The following is a 16,213-nucleotide window of genomic DNA, read 5'->3' on the forward strand; positions in this document are numbered from 1 at the left end:
CACACTTCTTAGTCAAGTCAGCATCGGTATCAGGCAAAAAGTGGGGGGTAACTGCAACAGGGAGCCATTTCTTTACACCACTACATAGATAAAGTGGCTTCCCCACACTTACGAAGTCCAACGAAATGGAACTGGAGTTCATAGGGGCACCTCTGCTCATGCAGAGGTGCCTGCACATACAGGGACCTGCACCCTGCCCTTTGGGCTGGAAGGGCCTACTATAAGGGTGATTTACAGTGACCAGTAGCGAAAGGGTGCATGCACCTTTTCATGCAGGCTGTAAATGCCAGGCCTTCAGACAGTTTGCAAGGGCTCCCATGGGTGGCATAATACATGCAGCAGCCCATGGGGGATCCAGGATGTCCCAAAGCACTGGGTACCCAAGTACCATTTACTAGGGACTTTTAAGAGGACACCTGTATGCCAATTGCGCGGTGTATGAAGTATCTAAACTAAATTTGGAGAGGAGAGCACAATCACTGGGATTCTTGCTAGCAGGATTCCAGTGAAAGCAGTCTATGCACACGGACATCAGGCATAATGTGGGGGTAACCATGCCAGAAAGAGGGGTCCTTTCCTACACAGACCAACATGTTTCTCTGTACACAACGCCATATATTTCTTCCAACTGCACGCGTTTACCATATTAGTAGAGGGACACCTGTCTGCCAGAACAGTGACAGATTCTGCGAGGTAGGTTGAATACTGTCAACTGTTGTCACTTAATCTCCACGCAAGAAGACCGAGAGTGAACAGGCAAAGGGCCACCTGATCGGAGGACTAATGGCAATGCTCAGTAGCTCAGGGTAACACTCTCCATGCCCAGTCCGGAGCCACAAGTAGTATATGTGCCTAGTCATTCCTGATCTTCTTGAGAACTCTGGGCAGGAGTAATGGTAGAAAGGAACACAGGAGGGCTTGATCTTGACTCGAAACAAAAAGTCTCAGAGCAAGAGCAGTCTTGGAAACTCCAGTGCACAAAACTGATGACATTGCACATTCACAGTGGTGGCAAACGGATCTAACCAAGGTGCTCTCCACTGCTGAGAGAGACCTTGCACTACCACCAGGTGGAGACACCATTCACGATCTGCTAGGACTCAAACGCTTAGGTGGTCTGCTCTGGTGCTCAGAGAACCCACCAGGTGTTATACCATCAGGGAAATACTCTGTTCCAGTCAAGTCCGGAGACGCAGGGTCTCTTGACAAAGGGACCACGACCCAACCCCCGCTGTTCGTTTCAGTAGGTGATATTGTCTGTCAACACCTGCACTAGCCTTCACTTTGTGGAAGGTAGAAAGGCTTTTAATACCAGTTGGATCGCTCAGGGCTCCAGCATGTTGGTGTGGAGTCCCGCTTCTGCCAGAGACCAGAGTACTTCGATCTCCACCTTTTCTAGATGGCCGCCCCATCTCAGGATTGAAGCATCTCACTACTATGAGCCCTGGTTGGGGAAGGGAGGGGGGAAGGGAGGGGGGAAGGGGTCTACCTCTGACCAAATCATGGTTCGGTAGCTACCACTGCAGGTCTCTCGCAATTCCCGCCAAGATCTGGACCATGTTGGGGAGATTCCCCTGATGCTGCGCCCACTGAAACTTCAGGTCCCTCTACAGAGCCCTCATTTGCCAGCGGATACGTGTCACTAGCAGGATGCTTTTAGGTCCAGCAGCCTCAGTGTCAGTCTCACCGAAATCCAGGATAGAGGCTTAAACATTGGTATCAGTCTGAATATCTGGGACTTCCCGTTCAGGAGGATATGCCCGAAACTGCACCGTGTCCAGAAAAGCTTTCATGAAAGCGAGCGTCAGAGGGAGTCAAGTGTAACTTCAACACATTGATAGTGAACCCCAGCAAATGCAGAAGGCGACAGCCTGGGACAAGCCAGCCTTCAACAGATGTCAATATCTTTGGAAGAAGGGCACCCCTGATCTCTGTAAATGAACAGCTACCACTGCTATCACTTTGGTGAACACCCGAGGGGTGCTGGTAAGGCCAAAGGGAAGCACTGTTAACTGAAAGTGCTTGTATCCTATCATAAACCGCACGCAACATCTGTGGGCACACAGAATGGAAATGTGGAACTATGTGTGCACAATGTCCAGTCTCCTGGGTCCAAGGCAGACTAGGCCTGAGCCAACATGTGCATTTTGAATTTCTTCTTGAGGAAGAGGTTGAGAGTTTAGACTTCTAAAAAAGGACAAATGCCCTTGCCCTTTCTGGGAACCAGAAAGTAGCAGGAACAGCAACTACAGCCTACTTCTGGCACCGGAACCCTCTTTATAGCTCCCTTGGTCAAGACAGCTGCAACCGCCTCGTGGGAAGGAACAGACGATCCTCCATTAGCTGGTCATGAGACGGTGGCATGGAGGGAGGGTTCCAGGGTTTCCTGGACAGCCCAAGCTACTGCCACCCCTCCGACAGGGTTCTGCTTCCTGCTGCTTGATCTGATCAAGCTTAGGAAGGCAGAAGAAAGGATTTCTTTTGGGTGAGGAAGTTAACACCCTCTCCCTTTGGAAATAGGTGTAACGGGCTTGGGAGGGGTAGCCTCCACAAGCCAATAGTATGCTTTGAAGGGCACATTTGGTGCCCTACGTGCATAAACCAGTCCACACCGGTTCAGGGACCTCTAGTACCTGCTCTGTCATGAAACTGGACAATGGAAAGGGGAGTGACCACTCCCCTGTCTCCCCCCCCCTCATGGGGTGGTGCTCAGAGCTCATCCAGAGGGTCCCTGGGTTCTGCCATCTTGAATCAAAGGTTTTCAGGGACCTCTGGGAGCATCCGAGTGGCCAGGCCAGGCAGGTGAAGTCAGAGCACCTTCCTGATAGGTGCTTACTTGGCTAGGTGACCAATCCCCCTTTCAGGGATATTTAGGGTCTCTCTCTTGGGTGGGTCCTCCGATTCGGCTTTCAAGATTCCAGCAGGATTCCTGTGCAACCTTCACTTAAACTTCTGGCCTCCGGAATTGCGAACGGACCCTCCAGGATCCGACAATCTGCCTCCCAGTAGAACTGTTCTGCAACATTGTTTCTAGGGCTCCTTCCAGCAACTGCAACATTTCTACGGGCTGTGCATCCACTGAGGGCGGTGCGTCTTCAGTCTGCACTAGAAGAAAGAAGGAATCTCCCTTGGAGTGAAGGAGTCACTCCCCTGCCTCCGCAGGCACCGGTTGCAATTACGACTGGCTGCGTGGATCTCCTCTCATCCAGAGCTGCATAGATCCTGCATCAAAGGTTTGTGGTCCGGAGAAGTCCTCTTGGTCCTCTCGGCCAGCTGTCCAACTTGGGAGGAGTTAATCCTCTGCTTTCCCACACAGGACAGTACACCCGTGTACCTTCTCTTGCAGCTGCCAGGGCTTGTTTGCATCTCGTCCAAGGGATCTTCAGGTGACATGTAGTGCCAGACCCCAGCATTCCTTCCAGCGACGCACAGCCCTCCTCCTTCTCCAGGAGCATGGGATCCCTCTCTGTTGTGCTGCGTGGGCTCCTTTTGCAACTGCTCTGTCTGCGTCTTGTGGGTACTGCCTCCACTCCTGTTGACTGTCACTGAGGGTTCCCTCTGACTCCCCCTCCTGGGTTGAGTCTTCCTGGGCCTTGCTGGTCCCCGGCAGCACCACTTTTCCAATAACTGCAAGTTTCCCTTTGCCAAGGCTTGTTGCTGGAATTCCTGCACCGACACCAGTCTGCAATCTTCAATCCAGCATGGACATCTTCTGCAACCTTCAGGAACTCTTCTCTGGCTCCAGGGCTGACCTGATCATCACCATCAACCAACTCTTGCTAGTACAGCTGGGTGGGTAGTAGCTCCTATTCCTCCAGGACTTCACTGTGACTCTTGGACTTTGTCCCCTCTCCACAGGTCTTCCTCTCCAGGAATCCACTGCTGGTTTCTTGCAGTCTAGTCTGGGTGTCTCTTCCTTTTGGGTGGTTTGGGGAACTTCCAGTGATTTACTCCTGCTTTCCTGGTCACTAGGGAGTACTGTGTTACTTACCCCTGAGATTTTCTAGTACTCTCAGCCCCCATCTACATATTCCACTTACCTAAGTGGGGGTCCTGTGTTCATATCACATGTTTTTACTATATGGTTTGGGCTCCCCCAAGGGTCACTATTATCTAACTGCATTTGCACTGTTTTCTAACATTTTCTATGCCTGTTGCTGTTTACTAGTGTATATAATTAGTGTATTACCTCCTACTGAAGGGTTGCCCTTCTAGTACTTTGTGGTATTGTGTGACCTTTATTTTTGTACAACTGACTGTTCTTTTATGTGTGTTAGTAGTGTGAGACTACAGTGGTTTTGCATGAGCTGTGCAGGTCTCCTAGATAAGCCTTGGCTGATCATCCACAGCTACCTCTAATGAGCCTGGCTTCTAGACACTTCCCTCACTTCAGTTAGAGGGGATACCTGGTCCTGGTATAAGGTTTAGGTACCTTGGGTACCCACCACACACCAGGCCAGCTTCCTATATCCAGTCTTCTTGCATTTCCTCTTGGAAGGTTGGGTCATTATTCCAGGTTCCAACACTTTTTTCACCAGGTGCCAAGCTTTGTGCTCTGGTCTTTGCACACACAAACCATCTCAGGGATTCCCAAGCATGGCTGCATGGGTTTTGTGTTCTACCTCCAGATGATTCCCTAGCAAGACATTCAAAAGGGATTGCAGAAGAGATTGCTATCTGTTTCAGGCCAGCAACCCCGCCCCATTCTAAGATCACCACAGCCATGGGGTGGACCTTAGTTACACTGTCAACATTGGTAGTGGGATATGTTTGTCCAGTCAAGTACTGTCCTGGAGAAACTAGTTTTTCTGTCACCATGCGGTCACTGGTACCTGTATCCCTCAAGGCATCTTCACTAGTTACATTAAACAAAGTATGCTCTCTGTATTTGTTCATGTTAGGGTGGGCACACAGCAAGAGTGGCAATAGCTACCTCACCCTCAGAAACTAAAACCGCTTCAGTGTGAACCCGGATTTGTTCTGGGCACACTGGAGATCCCACCTGAAGACTGGCTATACCAGTGCTAGCTGGTGCAGGACTAGGGAGATTCTTTTTGGGACAGGACAAGTGTCCAGTTTGGTCTCCATGCTGTTTACAGTTGAAACACCAGGCCTTTTTTTAGAACAAAGTTTTTACCTTTGTACCAATGAGTGAATGGAGAAGCAGTTCGGAGCCCAAGCTCCTGGGCAGGTTTTGGAGGGCCTTTAGAAGACTTTACTTTTATCCTTAGGTGTCTCACCACCCTTCCCTTGGGGAGGCATAGTAACCACTTTCTTTTGGTCACCCCAGTGGAAGTCTGTCACCCTAGTCTTGGCCCAGTGGATTGCCTTCTTTCCCAATTCATGGGGAGAAATTGGACCTAGGCCTACCAGCTATTGATGCAACTTTTCATTGAAGCAGTTACCCAAGATGTGTTCTTTCATGCACAAATTATAGAGCCCATCATAGTCATGCACTTCACCTCCAGTTAACTAATCATCTTGTGTTTTCAGTGAGTAGTCTATGAAGTCAACCCAGGACTTAATTGAGTTTTTGTGAGCCCCCCTGAACATAGTTCTGTACTCCTCAGTGGTGAGTTCAGAGCCTTCAATCAGGGTACTATCATAAGATCATAGGACTCAGCATCTGCTCCAGTTAGTGTGAGGAGACTATCCCTACACTTAACAGTCAACGGTTCCCAAAGGAGAGCTCCCCAGTGAGACTTTCACTTTCCTCATTCCACAAGCCCTCCCACAGGCTGTGAACCATTTGGTGATGTCATCACCATCTTCAAACTTGAGGACAAGTCATAAGATTGCCCTCTGTGCCTAGGTGTTAGGTTGCTGCCACACCATTAATGGGAACTAATCCCATTTCTGTTCTCTTTCTATAGCTAGGAGCTGCATTTCCAAAGCTAGTCTTTGGCCATCCTTGCTAAAAGGAGGTCTTCTCCACTGAGGCTGCCCTCATTGTACCCAGAGGACCAGTTTCCCCTGTGGGAGGACCCAGGTCCTGTGAGCACTATCCTTGTAATCAGGGGCACAGAGGCCCTGTCTTTCCTAGTTCGGTTAATGAGGTCACCCTCCTAATCCCTACGTTCTTCCCAGTCGGAGGGAAGGTCTTCCTCTTCAGGAGGGTGTTCCTTTGCATACTCTGCCAAGAGCTCCAGGAGCTGGATCTTGGTAGGGTTGGAACCAGTTTTAATCCTTTGTAGACTGCAGAGAGACTAACTCTCTCAGCTTGAGATGAAGGTAAGAGGTCGTCAGGTAAAGGTCCACAGCCTTGTCCTCTTAGCTGCTCATTATGTTACCAAGGTCGGGGATGTTTTTTTTAAGAACTAAGACTACTTTTAGTTATTTTACCCCAAACTATAATAACCTTTTAAACTTAAAAAGAAATGCTAAAGGGGACTTAACCAAGGCTTTAGCAGGAGTTTTTTTTGTTGAAAAATTTGAAAAAACTGCCAATTCAAAAATCAATTGAATCTAAAGGCAATTTTGGAATTTAGGTGTGTGAGCAGATGTTGGCTGACTGTCCAGCAAATGCAAAGCATTTGTTGTACACAAAAGCAAGACATATGAGGCACTCAATGACAAACTCCAGGCTAATGCTTTAGGGTATCAAAAAATATACTTTGTTACTTTATTTCTAGAACCAAAAGGATCTCTGTTGCAGGTAAGTACAGTTTCAAGAATGTATCATTTTTAAGTATCAAATGCACTTTGTTTAGAATTCACAGGTAAAAACAGTTTACAGTTAAGTAATACATTTTAATTTCAAAAGTTGACAGTGCAATTTCTCATAGAAAGCAATGCAGCCCTAAGGGAGGGAAAGTAACAATTTGCAGGTAAGTACTCAACTTACGATAAGAGTCTCTGGGTGTTGGTGTCCACAAAGCAAAGTTTAGGAAGACACCAAGGGTGCAGCAACATGGGGCCACCCGGGTGCAGCAACATGGGGCCACCCGGGTGCAGCAACATGGGGCCACCCGGGTGCAGCAACATGGGGCCACCCGGGTGCAGCAACATGGGGCCACCCGGGTGCAGCAACATGGGGCCACCCGGGTGCAGCAACATGGGGCCACCCGGGTGCAGAGGTCAAAGATGGTGTTGGCACCCAATGAATCCTATCGAGACAGAGGGCACTTAGAAATAATCAGGTTTATTCAGGGGTCAGACCTGGGGGATTCAGAGCTGCACTGGAAGGGGGAGGGGGTAGATGGGCAGGGGATGTTCATGCACAGGTCGGAACACCCTCAGCTGCACAGGGCCAGCCACATGCAAACAGAGCATCTGGCTCCCAATGCTTTTCTATGAGGGAACCCCAGGGGTTACAAAGATGCTGCAGGCTGTTTCAGGGAGCAGGCTTAAGAAAACCAGTGGCTGGACAGCTAAGTAGAGCCCACTGGATGTTGTTGGACTGTTGGCTGAGTTCCCCGAGGCCAGGGGGCTGCGTGTGCAAGGGTACCTCTAGGTGTCAGGAAATCACCAGAGCTGATCACGGTCAGGGGGTCCTCTGGATTTATGCTGCAGGCATAGCTGTGTTGGTCATGAGGGGTCATCCCAGGGTGGACTAGAGGTTGGAATCTCCTAGGGACCTTCTCTAGACCAGTGAGCAACCTGGACATGGGCCGTGGGTTTCGGGTGTAGAGTGGACACTCTTAACCCTTCAAAGCAAGACTGAGGATTCTGCAGGAGGGGTTCACCTGAGCTCTGGGCACCCTAGGGAAGGTCCTAGCTGGGGTGGTCACGCCTCCCAGTGTTTTCTAATTTTTCTGCCGGGCCGCATCTCCACTAGCTGGAGTGCCCTGGGGCAGTGTAACAAAAGACAGGAGCCTCGGAGGCTCACCGCCAAATGTTGCAGTTCCTGCAGGAGGGAACTGAAACACCTCCACCCAGAGCAGGCTTTGTCCCTGACCTCAAAAAGCGCAAAGGCTCTCACCCAATGTGGTCAGAAACTTGTCTGTTAGTGGCAGGCTGGCACAAACCGGTCAACCATACACTTGAGGACTGGGTGAAATACAGGAGGCAACTCCAAGATGCCCTCTGTGTGCATTTTTGTTTTTTAAATAAATCCAACACTGGCATCAGCATGGGTTTATAGAGCTGAGAAGTTTGATACCAAACTTCCCAGTATTCAGTGAAGCCAACATGGAGCTGTGGACTGCGTAATGACACTCCCACCTCATGTACTCAATATGGTCACACTGCACTTACAATGTCTAAGAATATCCTGTGGTATAGTGCGCCCTGCCTTAGAGCTGTAAGGCCTGCTAGAGGGGTGACTTCCCTATGCCACCGGTAGTGGTTTGTGGGCATGGCACCCAGAGAGAGATGCCATGTCGACTTTACCTTTGTCTCTCCACCAGCGCACACAAGCTGCAATGGCAGTGTCATTGTGTTTAGTAAGGGGTTCCTTGGAGTGGCATAATACATGCTGCAGCCCTTAGGGACCCTCCCTGGCCACAGGGCCCTTAGTACCACTGTACCTTTAACAAGGGACTTAGCTGTGTGCCAATTGTGGAAGCAATGTTCGAGTTTAGGAAAAGAACACTAGTGCTGGGGCCTGGTTAGCAGGATCCCAGCCCACATCAGATATCAGGCAAAAAGTGAGGGTTTGGGGGGCTGAGGGGATAGCCATGCCAAAGGGGGCACTTCCGTACACTGGTCCTCTCAAGTCTCTTTGGTGCCTACAGATGCAGGGGAGCTGCTCCTCTACTCCAAGGGAGTTCATCCTGGGGAAAGGCTGGCAGGTGCCCTAGTTGCTTGGAGGCTGTAGCAGCTCGGAGGGTTGGGTGAAGCAGGCAGGCTTGCAGAGTTGGTGCCAAGTCAGTTGTGCCCCTCTGTCCTCAGGTTGACTGGGCTTCTTGTCCACTCCTTTTGAGTCCAGTAAAGATCTGCAGTCCTGGAATCAGTGGGTCCCTGAAACACTGAATTTAGGGGTATTAGCAGTGTGTAGGGTAGTAGCCAATGGGCTACCTACCCTTGGGGTTACTAAGCCCCCTATAGGATCACTTCCTGTGGGAAGTGGGCATAACCCTGTCCTAGAATCCCTAAGTATGCCATCACAAAGATGGCTACTTCTGAAAAGTTGTGTTCACCTTGGAGTAGCCCACCTTAGGGCTGCTCGTACTGTGGAAGTGGCACGCCTACCTGACTAGCTAATTTTCCCACCGGAACAGGTGTCAAATGGGCCCTGGGACCGGGCTGCAGGGGGGACAGCATCTTCCTCTGTGGGAGGCCAGATCTGCACACCAAAGCCAGTGGGCTTCTTTGAAGCTTTTGGCTTGGAATGCAGGTCATCCTGTGGGGAGGGATGCATAACACCCCAGCCCAGACAGGCTTTTGTTTCTGACCTCTTGAGAGCAGAGGTTCTCACCCTGGGTGGTCAGATTCTCATCTGTTGGTGGCAGGCTGGCCAGAACAAGTCAGTAAGCTCACCAGCAGTTGGCAGTAGATTTTTCCGGGGACACCTCTAAGGTACTCTCTGGGTGCATGCATTAATCCATCACTGGAATCAGTGGGGGTTTATTAAGGAGATGTTTGATCCCAAACATCCCTAGGTTCTGAGAAGCCATCATATAGCTGGGGAACTCAGTGCCCAGCACATGTGTTTTAAATGGCTTCCCTGCACACTTACTACGTCTAAGAATTGACAAAGGCATGGTAACAGCATATTTGCTCTTGCATATATGTCCTCACTTGTAACATAATTCAACCTGCCTTAGGGCTGAAGGCCTTCTCTAGGTGTGACGTACAGATATTACAAGCAGTGTTTATGGGGACATGGCACACAAGTGTGTGCCATGGCATGTTTTCAATATTGGGAGTATCTTGTCAAGCAGCCTAAGGTTAGTGCTTTGTCCCTCAGACAGCACAAGTTGTGCTGCAGTTCTGAAGGGTCCTCTTCATTACCCATGCTCTAGGTAACAGGGGTGCCATTTACTATGGACTTAGGAGTTGCTGAAGGGCCTGGTCACTTGGAGATCAAATGATCAGGTATCTTGTTTTAGTAAAGGAACACTGGCTCAGGGGACCTTGTTAGCAGGAACCCAGATTACTTCAAATTTGCATCTCAGAACCAGGCAAAATGTTGTGGGGTACTGCAACCAGAACCCACCTCCCTGCAGTGGGGTTGGAAGGTGGTGGTTCTTAACTAGGGAAACATTTATTGAGGTCTTCTGGGCCATTTTTAATCACAGGAATCATAAAACAAGCATTTACAATGCAATGTGTCTCGCATTTGCTCGAGGTAGAGCTACTAGGGCTGTAAATTGCTAACTGGACCTTTCTTGCCACACAAACTGAAAATAAAAAATAAAACAGTTGACGTAAGCAAGCAGATTGAAAGTGCTGCTGTGAGCACAAAGGCAGAGACAAAAGGAAAAATAAGTTTGCTCTCAGTCGAAGTTATCAGCAAAAGTGCAGTTATCTATGTAACAGGGCGATGGCCAAGGCAGCAACAAAACTGCCCTGAGAGACAAACGTAAAGCAGTTACCAACAAAAACAAAGGATTTTTGAAAGCCAATCCCATGAACGAGTGATAGACTTGGGCTTGGTTAAAAGCCCAGATACATACCAACACGTCAGAAAAAAGTAGTGCTTGCGTGCTGCTATGCTCAACCTAAAAAAATTGTCTTGAAAAATACTTTTGGCTGCTATAATGGTGGTCGCTTGTAGCTCAGGGAATTACAAACTATGTTGATGAAGGAAACAAAGTTAAGGTAGTATCGAGGTCTGCTTGCCTCTCTAGACACTAAGCGAAATCGGTGATCACCTTGTTGTTTAACACCACTTCCCATGGCTGTAGTAGATGTTGGCTCTGTTCATGAAACATTAACCTCTACCTCTTTATTTGACTTAGCCTCAGACACAATACGTTTCACCATTTAAATAGCCAGGAAAAGATAACATGTCTATATTTATGCATGGTTATTTCATGTTGACGCTGCTTAGGGATTTATGGACAGTGACTGACAAATTCCAAAATAGTACTCAGATAATGGACTAATAACAAGGGTGACCATCTACACAAACTACTAAAAGAGTCCTAGAAAGATCCTTAGGAAACTCCAAAGTTCTACACAATGTTATGTTAAAATAAACTGCTTCGCCCACTTCGAGAGAAAGGTTGTGGATGTGTGAAAAGGCTGCACAGAGACTATTCCATGATTTATACTACTTTTGTTGTTTCAGTTTGTACAATAAAAGATTAACACACCAGGCTTCATATTACTAAGTAAACTTACGTGGCAGAAGGTTTGAATGATGGGTTCACATGCTCTCATCAGCAATGCTTCAATCTGAATATCCTTGGGGAAAAAAGGAATTCATAAATTTACTAAACCATTTTCTCTTTTTTTTTTTTAAATAAAACATATTTCACATGTTTGGCGATATCTCTATCCACAACTGTGACTTCAGGCCACCTACAGAATTTATGTCCCCTAAAGCCTGACCGTAGTCACTAAACCTGTGTTCTAATAGTCAGACGACTTGGCAATATGTGTGAGGTGCCACTGAGCAGGAGTGGGAAGAGTTGACAACACCTATTTGAGAAGATGTTATATATTAAAACATATCAGGCACATGCTACAGGTAACACTCCAGTAAGTACATAAGGGCTAGAGCTCTAGCAAGCAAATACAAGCTTACTTCACAATAGGTTCAATGTTGCAAAACGCCAACAAATATATTGCTTACTAAATGTCTTGTGCAAGAGGTGCCGCCTCCTTACCTCAGCCTCCAGCTCAGTCATATTTCCCACAACCTCTCTGCAATCACCAGCTAAATCATCAAGGTGGTCCTGTAAACATTCTAATTCCTGTAAAAAAACAAAAATATATAAACTTTGACACTTCACACAAATTTGACCAAAGAAATTATATAGTTTACAATGTACAGTGAAGCAAAAACTCCTCGGTGAAGACAGCAGCCTACCTGTCCAGGGTCTGTCTTCTCACTGCACCATTTGCCAAGGTCAAGCATGCACTTGTCCTGGAGACCAGGATCCAGCTTCACATCAACTGCCCTCTGGTGCAAGATTCTCTGGACTTCTGCCCTACACTCTCGTGAAAGCTGTAGACAGAGACAAAAATAAGAGTAGAAGAGCAGCTGACATAATATCTTGCACATGCCCAAAGAAAACAAATACAATCCTGCTCACCCAAAAGTCAATTAGCAAGAATAGACCAGGGCTGAGATGCTCTTATCACATTGGAAACAAACAGCTTCAAAAGAGCCATCTTATCTTCTGAGCACAACCACACAAGCATGAGCTTCTACTGGAGCCAACCCCTACTAGTACTATACAAAATGTAAATAAATCACCAACTTTATATGTGTGCAAATGACAGTCTGATCACAGATTTAAAGCACAAACCTAACTGTAATCAGTCTCAAAACCATAATCAAGAAGTTACTTACCATTGGTGCACTTTTTCTGGTAGAGACTATCTATCCGCAGGTTACTCATCTTAGAATATTTCCAGTGCATTAGACTATCTGGAAAAATTTGAGCAGTACCTCTATACACCAGTAGGTGGCATAATTCTGCTCCGAATCACACTTGCAGTCGCAATGTTCATATAGGTGCCAACCCGGCGCACTGATATCTATTTCTTTTGTGATTATTTAGTATTAGTTACCCAAGCAATAAATTCCACGAGGGGAGTCTGCAAACTGGCTCAAAACAAAATGCCCTGGAGGGCGGAACAGGCACGTCAAGCTCGAAGGACCTGACCGCCCAAGCAGTAGTGCTTCATGAACATGAGGAGGTACACCCATTGACTTGGCAGACATCCAGGACAGGTACCCCACGTGTCAAGAGACATAGTAGCTTTGGCCCTGGTGGAATGGGACCGCAATCCCTCAGGGGACTGCTTTTTAGCTCATGTTTATGGCATCTTAGTGTGTAGTACACTCCATCCAGAGACTGTCCTCTTCTGCACAGCCTTGGCCTTTTTTCGCTCCAGTGACCCAGACGGAGAGGATTGTCCACTAGATGGCCTTTGGTGCTATCAATGTAAAACGAAAGAGCTCTCTTCAGGTCCAGGAGATGGAGTCTCTCCCCTTTCCTGAAGGGAAGAGGCAATTTGAAAATGGTAAGCAGAGTGATACCTTGATTGCCATGGAAAGAGGGGGTGGGGGTAGTTTTTCAGCAGGAAAGAGGTATGCACCCGAAGGACCAGTTTGTCAGGGAAAAAGCTAGTGTAATGAGGGAGAACTGACAGAAGTTGAAGCTCCTTAACCCTCCTGGACGAAGTAATGGCTAAGAGGAGAGGGGGGGGGCTGTTTTGAGAGTAGAGTTGCAGAGGGCAGCTGCATAGTGGCTCCAAGAGAGAACAAATTAGAAACGTGAGAAGGAATGGTTTCTTACCTGTAATTCCATTTCTCTCTCTCCCAGGGGCAAGCTACATGGAGGTAATAGGCACTGAAAATCGTGCCCACATCGAGAGATACAGGAGCACTTCTTCATAGTATATCTTAGGTGTAGATGTTTGCCTTTCTCAAGAAAGAAAGCCTGTAGAAACACTTAAGATTATGAAGCGTATAAGGAAGGCTACAACAGCCAAACTTCTTCAGATTGTACTTAAAAAAAAAAAAGTTGTCAAGAAACTCATACATATGTATATTTAACAATCAATACTTTGTAAAAAAAAAAAAAAAAAAAAAAAAAAAACAGTTTAAATCTCTTGCACAGATCCTTTTTTGTAAGAGAAAAGATGAAGGACAGCAGGGCAGAACAGCCCTGTAGGCTGCCATTATGTGAGAACAAAAAGGTGTCTGTGCTTTTAAAGGCGCAGAGGTCACAGTTATTCCACCATGCCCAAAAGGGGGCAGTTGCTTCAGTTCTTTTTGACTAGATGTGGCAGTGATTAATTGGTCCAACAATAGTCAGTCATGGGGGGGTTGCTACTGCTCGAACAGCCAGGTCTTCAGGAGGAGTCTCCTGAAGGTCAGTAGGTCCTTGGTCTGCCGTAGGTGGATGGGGAGGGTGTTCCAGGTCTTGGATGCAAGGTAGGAGAAAGATCTGGCACCGGTTGTTGGCCTGTGGATGCGTGGGACAGTGGTGAGGGTAGCGGAACAGAGCTGACAGTTCAGGGTGTAGAAGGTGAGACGATCATTGAGATATGCTGGTCTGACGTTGGAGTGCTTTGTGGGCGTGGGTTAGGAGTTTGAATGTGATCCTTCTGTTGACTGGAAGCCAGTGTAGGTCTCTCAGGTGGGCTGTGATATGGCTGTGGCAGGGGATGTGGAGGATGAGGCATGCAGAGGTGTTCGGTATCCGTTGCAGTCTTTTCCGGAGAGCTGCTGTGGTTCCCACGTAGACAGCGTTGCCGTAGTCCAGTCTGCTGCTGACGAAGGCCTGGGTAACCATCCTTCTGGTTTCGGTAGGGATCCACCTGTAGATTTTGCAGAGCATGCGGAGGGTGTTGAAGCAGGAGGATGAGATAGTGTTGACTTGTTGGGTCATGGAGAGCGATGAGTCAAGGATGAAACCCAGGTTGTGGGTGTGGTTCGTGGGCGATGGTGCGGCTCCCAGCGAGGGCGCCCACCAGGAGGCATCCCAAGCGGAGGTGGTGGGGCAGAGGACGAGGACCTCTGTCTTATCTGAGTTTAGTTTTATTTGACTGTTCATCCAGTTGGCGACAGCCTTCATGCCCTCGTGGAGGTTGGTTTTGGCTGTAGCGGGGTCCTTGGTGAGGGAGAGGATCAGCTGGGTGTCGTCGGCGTGAGAGATGATGTTGAGGTTATGAGATCGGACGATTTTGGTGAGCGGTGCCATGTAGACATTGAAGAGTGTAGGGCTGAGGGAGCAGCCCTGTGGTACGCCGCAGATGGTCTTGGTGGCTTCAGATAGGAATGGAGGGAGGCGGACTCTGTGTTCCGTCAGAGAGAGAGAGGAGGTGATCCAGTCCAGGGCCTTGTCGTGGATTCCTGCGTCGTGGAGCTCATCCCCACCAAAAGCGGTGGAGAAGACAGAGGAACAATCAAACGACCAAATAAAGCAAATTCATCAAGGAGGCTTGTCCTACTTGAGTGTCTGTTAGAGCATCCGAGTCCAAACAGTAGCTTTTAGTATACGTGTGAATAAATCTCCATGTAGATGCTTTCCAAATTTCAGATATAGGGACATTTCTTATCAAATCGGCAGTAGCTGCTTTGCTCCAGCAGAATGAGCCTTAGGGCCAGCAGCGAAATACTTATTGGCTTTTTGGTAGTATCGGGAGATGGATTGTTTGGAAGTGGCCATACCTGTACAGGGCCAGGCTATAATTTGCAAACAATTGATCTGATGTAAGCAAGTCTCGCGTTTTGTCTAAATAAAAAATGTAAGACTCGTCTAACATCAAGCGAGTGGAGAGTTCTTTCAGCCCGAGTGGAAGGATGCTTAAAGAAGTTTGGTAAGGAGATCGTCTGACGTCAAAATCAGAAATTACTTTTGGAAGGAATGTAGGAGCGCCCCATCACTACTTTATAGGGAAAAAAAAAAGTGTAAGGTTTTTGAGAACACAAAGCTTGGACTTCACTAACCCTAAGTATTGACACAAAGAAAATGGTTTTCCAGGAAAGATGCTGCAAGGAAGATTTGTGAATGGGTCCAAAAGGGTCCTGCATGAGACAACTATGTTGAGCTCCCAGGGAGGACGACACCTAATGGGAGGAAAAACATTTCTAACCCTTCTAAAAAAATCTTAGATAACAGGGATTTTGAAGGAAAAAAAAAAAAGGTCTGTGAAGGACATTACCTGTAGGCAGTAAGAGCTGCCTAATCAATCTTTATGGAAGAGAATTGCAAGTCAGATATTCCTAAATAGACTAAGTATGGAAGAATGATATCTTCTTGGCAGGTTACTGGGTCCACGTTCTTATTACAACACGCACTGGTATAATTGGGGAGAGCGCTGATGCAGTGGCAGCATTCTAAACTCTTGCCAAATCGACTTAACCAGTTTTAAATCACAAATCGATCCAAACTAGTTTCTGGGCCCTTTCCTCTTCACTAGAAAGTATTGGGAGTAAATACCAGTTCCTCGTTGTTTGGGAGGAACTCTCATTCTTCTGCAGAAGAGTGCTGACTTACGATCATAGCATTTGTAGATAGTGATTGAATGATTTTGGTGGTATATTCGATGGAGGACTTTGTAGGAATCTGGCTATCTATTTAGTGTACCTAATGTATGGAGATTATGCAGATAGTCCAGGAGACCCTTATTAATTTACAGGGGT

The 16,213-nt window shown here is 47.6% G+C and overlaps 1 protein-coding gene across 2 annotated transcripts in view; it reads right to left on the reverse strand.

Annotated features, from left to right (window-relative positions):
• Nucleotides 1–16,213, reverse strand: part of GLG1 (golgi glycoprotein 1) — a 619,378-nt gene that overhangs the window by 311,839 nt on the left and 291,326 nt on the right. For both annotated transcript variants that reach the window (XM_069217558.1, XM_069217559.1), the window contains exons 12-14: nucleotides 11,921–12,058; nucleotides 11,718–11,804; nucleotides 11,230–11,292 (exon numbers count right to left, since the gene is read on the reverse strand). In XM_069217558.1, the coding sequence (XP_069073659.1) occupies nucleotides 11,230–11,292; nucleotides 11,718–11,804; nucleotides 11,921–12,058 (288 nt within the window). The remainder of the gene's footprint in view (nucleotides 1–11,229; nucleotides 11,293–11,717; nucleotides 11,805–11,920; nucleotides 12,059–16,213) is intronic.

The sequence above is a fragment of the Pleurodeles waltl genome, chromosome 12 (assembly GCF_031143425.1).
Source record: "Pleurodeles waltl isolate 20211129_DDA chromosome 12, aPleWal1.hap1.20221129, whole genome shotgun sequence".
Classification (NCBI taxonomy): Eukaryota; Metazoa; Chordata; class Amphibia; order Caudata; family Salamandridae; genus Pleurodeles; species Pleurodeles waltl.